We start from the raw sequence: 20,439 nt of genomic DNA on the forward strand, positions 1-20,439 counted from the left end.
ATCTACATGATTTTCAATTTTTTTTTGTTTCATCTTCAATAATGAATGCTTGTTTCACGACTATATATCAGCATATGCATAATTTTTTTCAGATAATTTCAGTCTAGAGCGTTAACTAAACATTACGACAGTCAGAATGTACATAATCAACAAGATTGTTACTTGTCAAAATACCTCGGTGTATTATCAGCAAATAAACAAAAAATATGTTTGTCAGTGATTGTATGAATAATATATTTTCTGGAATTCATTTGGTATTTCAACTTGATATATAAATGTTGACTGAAAGAAAATTGTTAGTTCTCGATCTAACTGTAAGAACTTATCAGTAAATATGTTACTGCTTTTGTGTCTAATATCTGTTTCACTCCTTGGGGAAACACTTGAATCCGACATTGGTGAGAGATAAATTATTTATTAACTTTGTGCTGGATTATAAGTTGAGTTCGTTTTGGAACATGCTCTTCTGTTTTCTGATATGTTCAAATAAGACAACAATTTGTCACCGAAATATATAGTGAAGAACTGCATATATTCGAATGTATTCTTCACTTCTCATGAGATCATCTACTAATAATGCTAAATTGGTTAGTTTATATATAATGAATCAAATATGTTTTCCCAAAAAAATCATTGAATCATAACAGAAAGTAAAGAACCATGTGGAGAAGGTGCATATTAGGAACTATTCTCAAGTTCTTCTGAAACACACACACAAATTGTGATGAAACCGGCCAAGCAGTGATGAAAATCCCTGATGAAGGTATTGAAAAACACGTTATTATGACACGACATTCGACATGTACTGAATATATCTGAAGAAGCTAGTGTGTAGAGAAACTGATGTGATAGTTTTATAATTTTTGACCAATACTATCAAAAAATTGTTTCATATATTGTCGTTGTATTATTCTGTACACTGGTCCACACTTCGAAACAATATTTGAAATTTTATTCGATATATTCATCTTGATCGAAATCACGATAAACGATGGCTTGCGAAAATTCCTCAGTGTAACAACTATTGTTCATCTTCTGCTTGCGAAAAGGCACAAAACTGTTTCCCTGACATCCTTATTTGCAACATAGTCAACATTCTGATTTTTAAGAACTCCACGAAGCTTTTATATGTTTTGCGAAATTCATAATTTTCTGTTGAAGTTGATGTGTTTTGGTCACAATGTGGAGCCATTTTTTGCTTTCAATAGCTTCAAAATCAAACATTTTCAGAAAGAGTATATGTTTTCCAGCATATACCAATTTTGTAAATTTATGAATGTATTTTCATTTCATTCTTCAAAATTTTTCGGTGAAAGATTTTTGAAATCAATGTTTACAGCTTCCTGAATTTTGAAAAGAGCATATCAAAATTTTTTAGATTCTTTTCCACTTACACAAATTATTGGAATGAAAGATTCAAAACCACGTTCAAAACTGATGCTGAATTGACACATCCAGAGATTTCCAGTGCCTGTGCCATCAGACTTGAAAATCTAATTTACTTAATTGCAAATATAACAATCGACGAATGACACACCAGCGGAATTTTTTTGGTCAAATGTCCTCTTTTGCCTCAGTTCGAAATTATCATATTCGAGCTAAAAAATACATTTTCATCTTTTTCTCTATTTCAAGTGATTTCTGGAAAACATATATTAGGCAAAATGAGAATTTGGTGATAATTTCAACATTGTTCAATCACTACAGAATTTCTTGAGTTAATTATGAATAAAAATCTAACTTGACAAGATTATACTTATCAAATCAGAAATATCATTTATTGATTGAAATATTTTACAAAACAGATGATTATATTCATCAAGTTACCTGAAAGACATATATTTCCCGCTAATCTACTCAAAATAACATCATTTAAAGTCTGTTGGGGATCAGCTTGTCTGAAATATCTGATACCTTTGAAAACATTACAAATCAAAATTAAAATGTAGGATTATATCACCATTCACTAGACCTGCCAGTGTTCAAATACTCCTTTCGACAGAGATATGCTATATTGGTGTAGTTAATGCAATTACAAAGTATTTCATTATTTCAATGAGTTTATGTGAGTGTTGAGCTTTCTCTCTTCCTGGGTATAACTACCCTTTGGAAAATAGACATTTAATGACACTGAACGAGGTGATCACAACTCTGTCATCGAGTTGGAAACCGTTCAGCAAATAGCTCATATAAAAGCCGTAGAAATCACCTCACTTCTACGGAAACACAAGGATGAGCCAATGCATGGGGTGTTCTTCAACAACATTGAAGACCTTGGTTTATCAAAGCGCCTGACTTCTGTTTTTCTCAGATCGAGTGGGTTGAAGTCGGAAACTGAGGGGTTCATCATGGCTTGCCAGGATGGTGTCTTCAATAATTTAGTCTACCGCAGTCGTGTGATGGGTATAGAGGTTCCTAACACAAGATGCAGGGCCAGCCGCGAGGCGTCTGAGACCCTAATGCACTTGCTATCAGCATGTCCACCATATGCGATCATGGCCTGTATCCATCGACATAACTTGGCCCAAACAGTACTATTCTACCATATATGGCACTTTTACGGTATTGACGAGACACCCGTGTTGCCCCACGCTCCGGGGGATATTAAATCTGTTGTGAAGAACGAGAAGTGCCGAATTTATTAGAACTATTCGTTCTCATCCCTCAGGCTCCTACAAGCTAATAAGCCTGATGTGGTCCTCCTCGACCACCAGAGGAAGACAATATTTGTCGTGAAGTTTTCAGCCCCTGACGAGACGAATATCGTCCAACAAGAGAAGGAAAAACGGATAAAACTTCGAGATGCCTTCTCTACTCTGGAATTTTAAAATCATACTGACTTGCCGCACCAATGCAGAAATCTTAGCCGGACATATGCAGAAGGCTGTCATTCTTCACTAACTGCGCTCAATCAGGCATATGATTATCGGACCCAATGATCACTTACCTCACGGTGTGGAGAGTGGTCGTTGGTTGATAATGCGAGCGCGCCTTCCCGAATGTATCGGGGTTTCGGAAAATAGGGTCTAACCAGCGCAAACTTAAGTGAAGAATAATAATAATAATGTGCATTCACAAAAAAATCGTTTTACACGACACCGCGTCCGCGGTGGCGGACGCGGTGTCGATGCGGTCGCAAAGCGAACAAAACCACCGCATACCAATGCGTTCAAAGTGTAAGAAACGATATGGATTTTGAAGAGGAAACGTTGCTTCTCGCCATGTTAATTGACGAAGATGGTGAACCTCAAAAGTAAGTATAAACTAATCTTGTTTCTTAATAAATAGGTATAGTTATAAAATTGACCTGTATATTTTTTTGTAGAACGAAACGAAGAATTTGGATTCACGATATTAACTTAACTCGTGAAATTCAAGGAGAATTCCACACAATATATCACGAACTAAGAGAGGACGAACAGCGCTTTTTAATATATTTCAGGATGACTGTAGAATGTTTCGATGAAATATTAGATCTCATAAAAGAGGACATAACAAAACAGTTTACTCATTACAGAGAACCTATAGGACCAGCTGAACGACTAGCTGTAACACTTAGTAAGTAACTAACGAAATAATTATTTTTAAAACATAATTTTTATTTGTTGAACAAGTAAATAACGAAATAAGTATCTACCTAATTAAGTATTGCACATGTTTTAAATGTTGGACGGGAATTTCGTTAGTGAAGTTCCAAATCTTTCATACCAATCTACAGAAGATTCACTGTCGTGAAAATTGGATTCTGATGATCCCGGTCAGTCCAGAGAAGAAGAATTTTCAGAAATATGCACCACGGGATTGGAGTAAGCCTCAGGTTGTGGAAAAACGTACGAGTTTGTAGACCTGCGTCGCTCTTCCTCATCCAATTTAATGATAGCCTGTCTTCTTTTTGATTTTTTTTTACAGTCTTAACATATCCTTTGAATATATCATCAATGTCATCACATGCACTTTCTGCAGTTTTCCTATCAAAATAAGAAATAACTTGCTCTACAGATGATGAAGATGATTGGTGTTTTGCTGGCTGATTTTGCCGTTGGCTTAACTGAGTTGCTGGTGCTTTGCTGAATTCATGTTTTTTGTTCTTTTTTGCTGGTGGCTGATTTGTACCAATTGGCTGACGGTTAGTATTTGTTTGCTGCATGTCAGAAAGTGATTGGGTACTTTCACTAGGTGTCTGTGATTCAACCGAAGGGTCATTTTTATCTGCTGTTTCCTGACATTGGACTTGATTGTGGCCTTCTTCAGTAAGTTCAGATGATGGTGGTTGTCGTACTGACATTACATTTCAATGTGTTTTGGCAAATGCCAAGGAAGGTCGCAAAAATTCCATTTGTTGAGCCCAAGGCCAAGTTTTATAACGATCCAAGATCTTCGTTTCTTGTCCAGTGGTGGTTTTTTTGGTTCTTAAATATTTACTATAGGAATCGCGTAGGTTTTTCCATTTTTTCTTTATTTCTCCACCTGAAACAAGTTAACATTTTTCTTGATAACATTTTTATTGCTAATCTATTAAAATGCTTTAAAAAAATATTTATTTTTAGGATATCTTGCAACTGGAGATTCATGTAAAACTATTGGCCATAGTTTCAGAATGGGATTTCGAACAGTGAGCGCCATAGTTTTTGAGGTTTGTACTGCGCTTTGGAACCATATGCAACCCTTATACATGCCTGAACCAACTGAAGAAATATGGGAAAAAAGTATAAATGGTTTCTACGAAAAATGGCAATTTCCAAACTGTTTAAGAAGCATTGACGGAAAGCATATTACCATAAAATGTCCGGATAAAACTGGATCTAAGTTTTCTTTCGTTTTACTAGCTATCGTAGATTATGATTACAAATTTATCTGTTTGGATGTTGGAGGATATGGCAGAAATAGCGACGGTGGATTGTTCGAACAATCTATTATGGGGCAAAGACTTGATAACAAAACCTTTAATGTCCCAAAAGATAAACCTTTGTCATTTCAAGATGAGTGTACACCTTGTGTTCTTGTTGGTGATGAAGCTTTCCCACTGAAGGAATATTTAATGCGACCTTTTCCACATCGTCAATCAAAATCTGATCCAAGAAAAGAAGTCTTTAATAAAAGGTTGTGCCGAGCACGCCGTGTCGTGGAAAATGCATTTGGAATGTTATCCAATAAGTGGCGGCTTCTCTTCAGACCTATTGAAGTAAAAGTTGAAACAGCCATAATTATTGTTAAAACTGTTTGTGTATTACACAATTACTTGCTCATAAAACAGTGTGACTTGCCATCCAATTTATTAGAAGAAAATGAAGCGTACCCTGGAACCATTAGAAATAGAAATGATAACAGAAGATCAACAAATACTGCATTTCAAATTCAAATAATTCAAATTCAAATAAATATTTTAAGAAAAATACATTACCTACTACAAATATGTTATTTTGTACTTACCAGTTACCCCTTCAAACGACTCGGCAATCTCGTCCCATATTTTGTCTTTTTTCTTGATATTTTTATACTCACTATTAGTGAGATCATACAAAATTGGTTAAACACGAACACTTTCGATAAGCTCCTCTGTGCTCAACATGTTTTGTCCTGCAGAAGATCGCGCGAATTGAGCGGGCAAATAGTGTAAACAGCGTTCTACCGCCGAACGCCAAGCGAGACGCGGACAGTTCGCTGCAAAACAAGCGGGCGCGTGCGGTAGATCGCTTAGGTTTGCCCTCTTTAATTATTTTACACGCACAGCGTTTGAACGCATCGCCACCGCGTCCGCCACCGCGTTCGCGGCCGCTCCGGTTTGCGCGAGCCTTTACAATATAAACAAATATTTTGAGAATACGTTATCCAATATAGGCTCACTGAAGACCTTGTCCATGGGTGTACTTGAAAGTATATAGTGCAATTAATAGGTATATTCTAATTAACTGAAAGGTCGACTAATAGATTTTTTGAATTCATAGGTGGACCTGAAAATTTTCTCTTAGGAGCTGCAAAGGTGTGTATCACTTTTATTTGTCATCTTTATATCATTAAAACTTGAACGAATCAATACGAGAAAGTAAAATGTTATGTATTCTTTCAGGTAACTCGCGACGAAGCAAAACAACTTTGTCAGGAGCAGTCGATGAAACTTGTGAGCATTCAAAACTCTGAGAAAAACGAGGACATATCCCGATTATTGCAAAATAATAGTAAGTGCAATCTATAAATTGATGGATGTAGCCATTACTACATGGTAGGAGATCATAATAAAAAATGAGAAATTAACCTTCTATGTTTTTATACCACTTGTATTTATAACTAACATTACTGCAGATTCGTCCTATAAAAACATTTTGAAACAGACACAATAGGACGAAACTGTAAGTAACGTTATTTATAAATACAGGTGGTGTAAAAACATAAAAAGTCTCATTTCCCATTTTTGAAAGTGCAATCTTCTTGCCATTATGCATGCTATATATAATAATATTAGTAATAATAATAATAATAATCAATTTTATTGTCAGAAAATCACATACATATACATATGATGAGGTGAAAATAAATATAATATATATATATATATATATATATATATATATATAATATATATATATATATATATATATATATATATATATATATATATATATATATATATATATATATATATATATATATATATATATATATGACAAAATGCAGAGTTTGTACTTCCTCAGCAGGAGTTGAGTTAACTAAAATCCCACTATATGCGGGGACATTCTGAATTATTTCGATATTTCGTAAATTCATGAAAGACATCTAGTTCCAGAATTGTTTCAAAGTATGTAGTTGACAGTGTTGATTTTTGCATTTCAATCAAACGGTTTCATTTTACTTGCCCTGTTCGTTTGTTTGTTTATTCATTTGTTTGGGCCAAATTCAGTAAATGAAGTGTAACCCCCTTCCTGTTGACAAATTGATCTGAAATTTGGTACACAGATGACAATACATTTAGATGAATTCTGTATCATTGTTAATCCAAGATAGCCCAAGTTACAAAATGTCGGGGCTTGACTAGTAGTAGAATAGTAATACACTTTGTAAAAGATGCAAATTCAAGATGGCCGCAGCTACAAAATGACGGATTACATACTTTTCACAAATACCCTCAACACAACTAGTAGAATAGTACCTAAATATGAGAATCAAATGATGCCCAACGATTTTATAATTTTTTCATCTGTTCAATACCGTAAATTGTTGAGGAGAGTGGTGTGATGACTGCTACCTAATACCTTCCGAATTATTTTTCAGTTCATTAGTTCATTATCATTATTATCTTTTATTTTTCAATGAAACTGTTCAACATTATCATTCACTAAACTTCTGGATATCATTTCCACGTAGTAAGCCACTTGAAACTCAACTTTGTAATAATAATTTTTCCTGTATATTAGAATATGCGGTCAGATTACTTTTTGCCATCCTTCTAGATGCCGTTATTAAAACCTGTTTGGGTACTCCTGCTTCGTGGGTGGTAGATAGATAGGTAGGACCAAAGTGAATAGGTCCATTCGACCAGAAACTGCCACACACGAGGTTTTTTCGTAGCTCACACCAATTCAAACTCAAAACTTTCAGGTCAGATAGTAAGAGTGAAACTTCGTTAAACATCGAAGTCTTTATTCGGTCGAAGACGGGGGAGGGACTGAGTATCATGGTCTATTAACGAATATTTGTTTTGAAAGTCTCTGGTAGGTATTTGTTCATTGCAAATTTTGAATTTGTTTGAATAGCATACATCACTGAAAATCGGAATTGTTCTTCAGAATGTTGATATTTAGATCTCCAAACACAAAACACTTCAGTTTTGTATTATTTATATTTTGAAGATTTTCATCTAATCTCTTCAGGAAAGCTTTGTAGTTCTCTATTGGTGAACATAATTTTAAATTGTGATAGTTTTACTTCAATCAATGAATTTTTAGAATCTTCATTGACAATTTCGTAATCCATATTGATTCAGCCTTCAGGAATAAAAAAAAATTATTTTCTTGAAATTATAAAAAATAAGATCTTCGCCTTCACTCATCCATGTTTCGAAAATTATTATCACATTTGCTTCAACTACGTTATTGATAATTTCTATTTCATTTATTTTATTTTTTGTTGATCGAACATTTAAATAAAGATTTTTGGGTTCAGTACTTATTTTGCTATGATATTCAAAAATTGATTGGTATTCAAATACTTCTATATCCGTATTATTCATTCTTCAGAGTGTTCGGTTTTTGATTAATAACTATGATCAATTTGAGAAAAGTACTTACTTTCTTGAGATTTGATCACTGGACAATTTTGACTGGTTGCTACTTGGTCAACGCAGTGTTTGGTTTTAAAATTTTAATTCGAAAATTCCCTATTTGAACATTTCATTTCAGAACCAGTACACTTTTTTCTTCATGACAATCGCCACATGTAGAGCAAATTGTTGAATTACTACAGTTTTTTGAAGAGTGATTGAATCAGCAACATTATGTTAATTGATTATTGTCACAGACATTCAAATTCTGACAACTGATGAACAGATTTCCTTGTTTTTTCAAGAATATTCCTAAATAGATTTCCATATCATAAGCATATTTGTTTTTGTGGAAAATGTATTTCACGTGATTCATTTTTATGAAATCATTTTCGCTAATGAAAAAAAGTTTTGTTCTTTCATAATTTGTTGTAGATTTTCTTTATGGATTGGTTTTTCAAGAAATAGACTCACACTTTTGAATCTTGGGTTGATTTGTTTTAACTTCTACTATATAATTATCTTTTAATATGTTTTCGATTTCTTCAACTTTTCATGATGATATGTTTCTTTGCAACGTATCTCCAGTTCTCCTTATTCAGTTTGTTTCACTGATGCAACATCAATCTTGAGATTACCAATATTAATGTTATATCTCATATAACATCAATTTTGTTGCTGGGATCTTTCTCAGTTTTTAATGAATCTCGAGATAATTTTGGCTTGATGATAATTGATTCAGAATAACTGTTCATTTCATTTACATCTCTTTGGGTTAAGACCTGATAATATAATAATGCACTTTTAAGGACTTGTTTTCGTCTATATTTTTTATTTGTACTGTTATCTTCTTTGAACTCCCCCTATTATTTTTTCTGCTGAATTAGTAGTGATTAAATCATGAGTATATTGTAATTTTTCATTTTCTTTCTGTAATCGAATAATATTCTGTTCTGAAGTTTCGTTATCTTCCCAAGATAACGGTCCACATCTCTTCAGACGATAGTATGTGGGCCTATTGAACAACTTAGGCTATCCGTGTTATAATCTCCAATTGTTTGGTAACATACTCCAAAAGATGTATGAATGCCTTGGAATATGTCAATTCTAGTATATGTCATCATTGGCTTCTGGTCAGTGTGTCCAGGTATCCAGACCAGAAACAATTCTGATGTTTCTTTCGAAAACAGTTTTTTTTGCAGTTCACTTATTCACTACCAGCTTGAAAATTGCTCTGAAACCCCTTGCCTGTCAGAGAATATTTTGTTGATCTATTCGTGGTAGGTTTATATCACTATCCTCACACCCCGCTAGAAATACTGTACTTCAGATACCTAGGCAGGTTGATATTTTTCAACTAGATTTGTGACTGTATGAATCTACACCAGAACCTGAAGGTATTTTTGAATCTGCGAACCATTAGCTATATCAGGTTAGCCTGCCCTGGAGCCTGACGATCGTTACATATAATGGAATGTTTCCAAGTATTCCATCACATTCCAGAATGTTCCGGTATGTTCTAGAAGTTTGAGGAATATTCTCGAATAGTTTGGATTGTTCCGGATTGTTCTTGAAATTTCTTCAACTGTCGTTCCAGATAAATTCCATAAGATATTATCATTTTTCTCTACAGATTTGAGTGATGGTGAGGGTGCCTGGACATCTGGAAATAAAATTGCTGATGGAACAACTTGGACATGGTTGGATGGAAGTAAAATCACATATCTCAACTGGGGCCCTGGAGAACCCAATTCGTATGGAGGAAATGAAAGTTGTATAGAAGTTTTCAAGAGAAACACTGATGCTTTTTGGAACGACCTATCATGTGACTATAAACGTGCTTATATTTGCGAAAAAATTGAAAATCAATGTAATGATACAATATTGGAAAGCATTAGTGTCGATGGTGAAAGTTGTTCCATATCTAGTTCAAAAGATTCAGGTTCACCGAATAAGAAGTTTTATATTAGTACTTACAAGGTGAGTATCCCAATACTGAAAAATATTTTGAATAATTGAGAGGTTTCCCGAATCAGTCGGGAAATTGTACAAAGCAATATGATAATACAGTTCAATTTCATTGCACCTTGATCAATTTTCGTAAAATAAAAAAGGGAGTGTGCTTCAGACCACACTTATAACTTACTGTTAGTGAGGATAGCCGTGTCAAAAAGAATGTTACATTTGAACAATTGAAACATGTCAATACAATGAAACAAGTCACTACAATAAAAGAGGTTGACTCCTCCTCTTTTGAAGTAGTGTTTTGTTTCATTGTATTGACCTGTTTCAATTGTTTAAATGTAACATTCTTTTCAACACGGCCATCCTCACTAACAATAAATTGAGCCCTTTCATAATAATTTTTCATATTGTACTATCATCATACAAATTTTGTAGCTTTTTCTCGAAGATGATAATAAATTTTATCGAAATATTGGAATAACTTGTGTTATAAGAGTACACTTTCGTCCTGCTGATCACCCAAAGATTTTCCAATCACCAAGAGGAAGATTGAACTGAAAGATTATTCTTCGTCTTGAAGATGATCACTTGGTGATCGAAACACGTGTTGAAGTATTACAATAACGATGTGGTGTTGGGATAAAACTCTAGTGATATTTAAGAATAAATCAGGTTGTTGGTAAAATTATTTGGATTCAATATGTAACCTATAACTTACGTCAGTCGACAATGAATGCAGTATTGAAATGACACAAGAATTGAATGAATAAACATTATTAAACGAAAAAGCAATATGAAAAAGTGTTGTATTTTGAATTCGACCAAGAAGTACAATACGATGAGTGTGCTCACTAATTTTTTTGCATATAAATACATACGACTGCAAATTACTGTCGAATTAGAATTCACTGATATTGATATCGTATGTTATTGTTATTTGAAGTTTCCTAAAATTCGTTATCAGCTTCAGGACAAACAGACTTTTGCATAAGTCAAGCAGTGAGAAACTCTGCCATTATTATTACCAAGGCCATCATCTTCTTCAGAAACATCACGTTTTCATTTCATTTCATGTCTGACATTTCTGAAGTGACATTGAATTTATGTTTTAGGCCTCTTATTCAGAAGCAAAGGAGATTTGTTCGGCAATGTTTATGGAACTAGCCGAATTGGAATCTGAAGAAGAAAATAATATGTTATATGGAATTCTGAGTGGAAGAGGTGAGGAATTATTGATTTAAGTTGAAAATTCAACATTTGGAATGATATTCAAAAACTGATTTCATATTTGCAATGATGCAAATCAATACGCAGTATTTCTAATCTGATTGGACATTGTCAATGATTTATAAGTGTTTTTGTGGAAAAGATATCACAGTAAAAGCCGAAGAGAAATCAACAGAGTTGATTTTCGAAAAGCCTTAATGAATCAACTCCTTAGAAGGAGTTGCAAATGTTCCCATTTGAATCATTTTCTCTGATTCATCTTAAAGTCCCTTTATATCCTTTTCAAATGTGGCTGGATCATATTTCCCACTAAATTTTCATTCTGAGCTTATGGATCTAAGCAAACTCCAATAACGCCTTTGGGTTTTCTCGCAATAGTATGGCAATAATATGGGCCACTGTTTTCAATTCGAACTAATTTAATTTCACAAAATCAACTCACCTCATCAGAAAATTCAAACATTGTTGATCAAGATATCTGCAGATCACATATTTTTCATCAAATGTACAGCTCGTGAAAAATCTCATATCAGTTTTATATCCGCAGCTTTGAGGGTATGGGTTATAATCTGTTTAAAATCTGTTTTTCCGTTAACCAGCTGTCGCACCCCTACGAACGACAACCCTCAGAAGCCGAAACTTGTGCGAGCTAAAGATTAACGAGGTCTTACCTTTTCACGTGTGATTCCTAACACTGGCAACTGTTGCAAAGTGTTTGTTAACCGCATTAGAATCAACAAGGTGATCTGGTATGTTTTTCCTAATGTTTTTTCTCGAGTGAATTCCCATGTCATCAAGATCTTTCCACATACATTTTGGGATACCTGTTTGAATGCTAAACTTTGAGCACCCTTTTTTCTCAGTTTTTACAGCGATATCGACGTAATTTTTGAGGTTTTTGAAATTATTCTAATCCATCGTATTTTTCGATATTTTGTACTTCTTGAGGGCCTCATCTCGTTCATGCATTACCATTCTGATATTCTCTGTCAACCTGGAGGCTTCCAATTTGGTTATTGGAACTGTTTTCAAAGGAGAATATTTGTTGAATAAAGATATAAGAGTTTCCTTCAGAATTTGAACTTTTTCATGAATATTTGGTGTTGGGTATATTAGATGCAATGATGAGTTAACCAAGTCGTTATAAAAGGCTCTTCATGCTTAAAATTCTTGAAACAACTCTTGAAAGAGTTTTTTGGAGGCTGATTCCAAATCGATACTACATGTTGTGATTGAATGGTACGAGAGATCTGTACTTTTAACTTCAGTATTTGTGATACATAAATGATTGGAAAATATGATTATATCTGTTCGATGTATTTGTAATACGAGTGGGGGTATTTATCAATTGTTTGATTGGAGTTTTTTTACCGAGCTGTTCATTGAATTCATAAAAACAAGGTTGATACGACAATTTTTCAAAATTTTGATAAAGTCATAAACAGGATATGAAGGAGGGCGGTAAATTGCTCCAATACAGACCTTCTCTTTTTTGTAAGTGACAGATAACTAGACTCGTTCAGTATCATTCACTGGAATTTCTTTGATGATAGAAGAATAACAATCACATATGATGTAAATTGCAATACCGCCAGCACGGGTATCTCTATCTTGTCAGTACATTGTTATATTGTCATCGACATTTGTGTCTAACCAAGATTCCGTTAAAATGATGATGTCATATTTCGAATAAATAATCGATAGCATTTTCAAAACTTTAGGAATCAACGACTTTATATTCAAGTTCAAAATTTTGAGTGCCATTGTAACATCACAAAGTTGAAATTCAATGTATGTATTCTATGTATTGTATGTAACTATGAAAAAATTTTGTTTGTATCTTTCCTAAATTGTTATTCTTGGGACATGGGTTTATTAACTGGCACACCACAGTATTTTGCAGACTTTTCAACCTGTCTTACAAGAAAGGGGTTTTTCTTTTTTGTTGGAAGATTGCTCGCATTCAGCCTATTCCCAAAAAGGGCAAACCAACTCCTCCAAATAACTATAGACCAGTCGCTTCACAATCAGTGATTTTGAATGGCTTCAATATCTTGAACGATCATCAAAATGGCTTTCGGAAACAAAGATCAACAGGTGACCTTCCATCGTATGTCACCCATATTTGGAATAACGCAATAGATAAACGTAGAGAGCTGTTGCGCTTGATATTTCTAAGGCCTTCGGCAGCAATCGGTTCAATCTCTGTATCTGTATCTTTAGAGTAGGGAGGGTGAGTGTAAGCCCACGCACTCAGGCCACATGTGACCCATTGTACATCCTCCCGAGGAGTTGTCCTCCTAGGTCGCTGGGAGACATCTCCTTTATATCGGCAGGTGTAGGCCAAGACTCGCTGAACACACACTCTCTTATTGACGATAACTCCGGGCACTCGCACAGGACATGCCTGACAGTCTCATCTTCCTGTTCACACATCCTGCATAGAGGTGTGTCCACTAGCCCCATATTATGTAGGTGTTTCCTTAGCTGACAGTGGCCAGTCAGAAATCCTACTGTAAGGCGTAGATTTTTCCTGGTCATCGCCAGATATTTCTTCGGCGCCAGCTTCCCAGGGTCGCCCAAAGTGATCCTGGCAAGATTACATCCTTTGATTTCATCCCATCTCTTTGAAGATTGAGCATGGGTGTAACATTTGACTAGTTCCGCAATTGTCGAAGTCATCAGGCCGTGGGTGCCACTTGGTCCTAAAATTCTTAGTCCAGCCGCTTCCTTGGCTAAAGAGTCGGCAATGCGATTACCTTTACTCCTTTCGTGCCCTTTAACCCACCTCAGGATGATGTTATTATCTACCGAGGCTTTGGTTAAATCTTGGTGGCACTCTAGTGCTAGCCCTGAAGTAACACGGTGTCTGTTCAAGGCTTATATTGCTTGTCTGCTATCAGTGCAGATTGTAATGTTTTTGCCTGAAATTCTTTTCTTGGTTATTTCTTTTGTGGCGATTGAGATACCAGCCAGTTCTGTTTGGACCACGCTGGTATTTCTTTCCATTCCCCACTTAATCCTTAGGCTTAGTGATCTGGAGTACTCTCCACATCCTGAGCCTTCTTTGGTTTTTGAGCCATCTGTATAAATCCGTATTGCATTTGTAGCATCTGACTCTGTGTTCTGCTCAATTTGTATTTTGTAGGGTTTATTAAACACAAACCTGGGTTCAATTGCATCACTTGTTGCCTGCAGCAGAGGTTGCGCAGTAAGCGCTTCCCGACATAGGCCCAACCTCAATCGACCCATTTACTTCTAGGTTTACACCAGCCGTGTGCAATCGTACCATGGCCATTAACGCAACCTCCTTAACGTACAGGTCCAGAGGGGTCAGACCCGTGATTAATTCCATTGCCGCGGTTGGTGTTGTTCTCATGGCTCCTGTGATGTTTAAACAAGCCAGTCGCTGTATTTGATATAATTTCTGGATGGCCGTTGCTTGTAGAACTTTCGGTCCCCATGCAATGGCTCCATACGTTAACATAGGTCTTATTATTGCAGTGTAGATCCAGGCGACTACACGGGGTGAACTTCTTTTCCTGGTGGAAAGGACCATCTCAGTCTTCTTGGGATTGATCGACAGTGATTGTTCGTTACACCATGTTTCTATCAATTTGAGCCCATCCTGCGCTCTATCGCACAGTGTGTTTACAAATTTGCCGGTCTGCAAGATAACTATGTCATCTGCGTATGCAATTGTGTAGAATCCATTTTTGTTAAGGTGATTAATTAGGGTATCCAGAACTATGTTCCAGAGAAGGGGTGATAAGACCCCTCCCTGTGGACATCCCCTCATGACCAGTCCTTTTACTGTGATGTCTTCTACATTAATACTCATTGCTCTGCTAGAGAGCATCTGGAGTATTCATTCTCCTACTACCAGGGGTACATTCCTGGAGTGAAGTTGCTGGGTAATTGTTGGAAAGATTGTTTTATCAAACGCTCCCTCGAAATCTATGAATATACCTAGGGTGGATTCTTTGTTATCCAATGATCTCTCGATTCTGCCAACCACATGGTGAAGGGCCGAATCAGTAGACCTTCCCGGGGTATATGCATGCTGATTTGGATGAAGTGGGTTGTTAACAAGTACTTCATCTCTTATATATCGCTCACATAGCCTCTCCATGTTTTTTAAGAAAAACGGTGTGAGACTAATTGGTCTGAATGCTTTTGGTAGGGTGTACTCCATCCTACCTGGTTTGGGTATAAATACTACTCTTACTTCTCTCCACTTACTGGGAATATACCTCAGAGCTAGAGAGGCTCTGAATATTCCAACCAGGTGTGGCATAAGAGTGTCCAGTCCCCACTGAAGTAGGGATGGTCTTATACCGTCAGGCCCTGGTGACTTGAAGGGGGAAAAGCCCGATATGGCCCATCTTATTTTGTCCTCATCAATTACTGTACTAGCATATTGCCAGTCATATTGTGAGGGTGTTATTGGTACATCCGTCCAGTTCGCCGTTCCAGGAAAGACAGAACCTGGGAAGTGAGTTTCCATAAGAATCTCAGCACTCTCCTGGAGGTTGGCGGCTTTGTCGCCATTTTCCCTCGTCAGGATGCCGATAGTCTTATGGTGGTTATTTGAGAGTGCCTTCTGTAGCCTAGAAGCTAGTGGAAAGTCTTCGACTGCCTCACAATAGGCTCTTCAGGCTTCTCTTTGTTTTCGTCGGTTCAATATTTTCATGAGGATCTAGAAGTGATTTCGAATTGGGGTGGAAGTAACCAGGTCATAACCGGATATAATAATCTCAGGTCAGACAATTTCGCTTTCTGCTTCGATAAGTTTGTTGAGGGTTAAAAGGACACCAATATGTCTTGCCACAATCATGCTGCATGAATTGCAAAGGCTGTTTCTCGAAAGCTTGGAACACTGTTCCTAACCAGGAAACTGTCCACACCTCAGCATTTTCTGATGCTTTATAGAGATCAGATCAGACCTTCTTTGGAGTATTGTTCTCATGTATGGAGCTCCGCCCCCAAACATACCCCGAAGTTACTGGATTCCATCCAGAAAAGAGTCATCCGCCTGATTGGAAACGCGAACATCTCTTGCAACCTTGATAGTTAGGAACATCGAAGAAAGGTCGGAGATTTGTCTCTCTTCTATACATACATCCAGTATGTATAGAAGTGTTCAAGTGACTTGACATATTTGATTCCACCAAGAGCAGTACCATATCAGACGGAGTGTGGCTGCTCATCGTTTCGAAGTTCAACTCAGTACGCGTCAAACTTCACTGTTCATTAATTCTCTCATTCGGAGAATGACGTTTATTTCTCTTCCTGAGAACATTTTTTTAAATGGAGTTGATCTCCAACGATTCAAATACAATGTGAATCACCACTTTCACACAGGCACGGCTCTAAGAGCGCCTTAAGGATTTTCCTGTAGTGCTTGTGTTTCGCCCTTGAAATACATTCATGAAGACGTTTTTTCTTCAAGAGTTTCTGAGATGCAAAACAAAGTTTCAATGTATATCAATTATATTTACATTATTATTATTATTTTTACATTTTTATTATTTCTGATAGAAAAATAGAGAAGGGGGTGGGTATTGTGAAAACTTTGATAGCTACTTCAATTCTCTATTATACACTTTAATATTTTCGAAAATCGGATCAGTTTTCTTTTCCTTATTCATTAATAATTTGATATTCTTTTTAAGAATATGCATGAATATTTGCTTGAGAAAATTAGGTCAAAACTCATTCTATTTCATTCCAATAAATGTTTCAATGTTCAACATTAACACCTGATAATATTGAAGTTTGATCACAAATTCATATTTCTTACATTAAAGATTGTTTTTGAGGTAATTTCGTTAGGAGCACCTCTTATTCTATCCGTGGATTCTGGAATAGACTGCTGTTAGGTACTTCAGATACGGTGAAAATATGCAAGAGCGTGTTCAGGAGCTAATTTTATGAAAAAAAAATTACATAAACGTAGGTCCGGAAATGCATTGTTCTCAACATACAGGGTGTTTATCCTTTTGAAATTATTGTAAACCTATTGTGAATATCCCTATCACAACCAAAAATTAACTTGACAAATGCAAAACATGGTGAACAAATAGGTGTTGCTTTTTAAATGCACAGCACTCTAGTTGTTTTTACCCGCTTTTCGTTTTTATTTGTTTTCTGTAGAATAAAGCAAGATACGAAATGAAACCAAGAAATGAGGATGTCTTAAGTTTTGTAGGTTTTACTCAACACAAAATTGAATGTTACAAAAAAATCAGTGGCGTTCATGTTTAGGTCAATAATGTTGGCTGAAATGTGTTCAGGGCCGCTACTGGATTCAGCAATTTGTGAATATTTGAAACTAAATGAACCTCTTATTACTGAAAATTTATAGTAATGATACAAAATAGGAACTTTTCAGGAAAGTTTAATAGTTGGATCTATTTCGGATGTATGTTCATATGAACGTTTTCACTATAGAATTAACTCCTGTGCACATTCCTACATTTTCTCAACTCAATAAGGAAACTGCTTTCAGAAGTTTTATCATGACAGTTTATTCTGGGGAAATTCTGCTATTTCCATGCTGTGATAGCTTAGTTGTTACAAAATAATATGTTTAAACCTTTGTTTCATTTTCAACTAATCATTTCGCTATTCTTTCCAAAGAAACGACTCCCTATTGGATTGGAGGAAAGAGAGAAGTGAACCAAATATGGAAATGGTCAAATGGTAAACCCATCAAATGGTTCAACTGGAGTAAAGAAGATCCTGATCATAAACACTTTGTTTATGGTGCCCAATGGTGTTTGGAAGTTAGTGTTGGGGGAAATGCATTGGTATGGAATCATCGAAACTGCTGCGAAAAACGCCTTTTCATTTGTGAGAAAAAGTCTCCTGTTGTGAAAATTATTGTAAGAGGAAAATTGATCATTTCTGATGGATCAGGAAACACTCAAGGTGGAAATAACTGTAATGTGATTGTTAATATAGAGGAGTGACAGCAAATTAGGTCAAATTTATTCTCTGTTGATTGAAAAATTTTATATGTATATCATACAATACTTTATATCACACATAAAATGAATGTGAAGTGGATAACCATTTATATGGTTTGTATAAAAAGCTGTTTTTGAGATAAAAGCCAGCTAGTTACACCTTCAAAAAATCAAATAGGGAAGGTTAAATATGGTGATGGCAATAAAAACCAAAATTTTGATTGTAAATCAGTGTTCATTTTTCCCTTCCAAACCTATTCAGTACAGTACTAACTCATAAGTCAGCGTTCTTTCAAGTTGAATACCGCATGTTGAAAAAAATCTAAGGAAGTACGAAGTAAAAATTTCAAGTGATATTTTCCGATCTCTACTGTGTTACATCCTCCCAACCAAGAATTTACCTGGCTTCTACATTTTTCATCGAAGTATATATATATATATATATATATATATATATATATATATATATATATATATATTTGATCCGTGTATGTGATATTATCTCTAATTTCAGGTGAAATTAGAGATAATATCACATACACGGATCAAATACCCGGAAAGCCATTTTAGCATATTCCTATCCGTGAAAACTTCAGATTTCATATATATATATATATATATATATATATATATATATATATATATATATATATATATATATATATATATATATATATATATATATATATATATATATATATATATATATATATATATATTAGTGACTGGATTAACTATAAATCGATTCAATTCGTGAGGTTGCAGTCAATAGCTGGGCTGTTATAAAGAAAACTCTTTGTTATATGTCAAGCTTTCGGTATATTTCACACCTTCGTCAGGACAACTACAATAATAAGATTATATATCTTGTAAAAAATATATAAATATGGAGAACTTACTAACATGAGAATAAAATATAAAAAGATTCAAAAACAGATAGAAAAACATGAACACGTGTTTCTGGCCATCAGCGCGGTTTGCCTCCATTTTTTGAGTGTTCTGTCTACAAATAATTTTCCCTTTTGATTTATATCATACACACTCAATAACATCTATATCTCTGTATATATATATATATATATATATATATATATATATATATATATATATATATACACAGTGTGTAACAACGAAAACTCAACAGAGCCGTTTTTAAATATAAAAAGTAAGATTTTCAAAAAAAGCTCGGAAGCGTCGATTTTTAATTAAAGGGGGACATGTTTCAGACTAACCAGATTTTTTGTAGTACGCACCCCCTCGGAGGGGGTGCGTATATAAGCGTCCCTTATGCGACCCTTATTTAGATAGGGAAAGTAGGTCGAGTGGCACATTGTTTCAAAGGTCTTTCGATTACCTTTACAACTCTGTTGAAAGAAAATTTTTGTAACGATCAGTTTTCGAGATAGTTTGAAGTTAAAATTGCCATGTTAATAATACATTAGACAGACCATTCGGTAACTTGTATGCCTAAATAAATAAAATATCGAGCAGTTCTTCTTATCAGTTTTTTGTTGAATAAAATCAATAACCACTCCTCTTCTTCCAGTTTTCATTAGTACATCGTTGGATTGATTTGTTTAAACGGGTCGTGTATTGTTATTTGTTTGAAAATGCCTTACACTACTGCTGAAAGGGTTTCAGTTATTGCTTTATTTTTTGGCAACGACCAGAATGCTAATAAAACATCAATTTTATTCAACGACCAAAACCCTGGTAAACACCTAAGCAGAAATCACGTTCTGGGTTCGGTCACAAAATTCAGGGAGACAGGTTCGGTTTTGAATAAGAAAAGAAATGTTCAGAGAAGGGTAGTGAATGACGATTGTAGTGATTGGTCAAGTCATCGCCAATCCCAGGTTGAATACCAGAGGTTTATCAGCAATGGCCGATAAGCCATATGAGCGCATGGAGAATCCTTAAAAACCACAAATTCCATCCTTACTGAATTAAACTTGTTCATGAACTCAATGAGGATTATTTTGACAGAAGACAGGAGTTATGTGAGGGCATGAGTGAGAGATT

The 20,439-nt window shown here is 35.2% G+C and overlaps 1 protein-coding gene across 1 annotated transcript; it reads left to right on the forward strand.

Annotated features, from left to right (window-relative positions):
* Positions 1-245: 245 nt before the first annotated feature.
* LOC111511318 (macrophage mannose receptor 1) lies at positions 246-18,645 on the forward strand. The gene is made up of 6 exons (XM_023167337.2): positions 246-398; positions 5,946-5,980; positions 6,068-6,176; positions 9,888-10,234; positions 11,332-11,440; positions 18,089-18,645. Exons 1-6 carry the CDS (start codon positions 335-337, stop codon positions 18,418-18,420), a joined length of 996 nt encoding a protein of 331 aa, XP_023023105.2. The 5' UTR covers positions 246-334; the 3' UTR covers positions 18,421-18,645.
* Positions 18,646-20,439: the final 1,794 nt, after the last annotated feature.

The sequence above is a fragment of the Leptinotarsa decemlineata genome, unplaced genomic scaffold, assembly GCF_025532065.1.
Source record: "Leptinotarsa decemlineata unplaced genomic scaffold, Ldec_3_MD MMD2_P_RNA_scaffold_2, whole genome shotgun sequence".
Classification (NCBI taxonomy): Eukaryota; Metazoa; Arthropoda; class Insecta; order Coleoptera; family Chrysomelidae; genus Leptinotarsa; species Leptinotarsa decemlineata.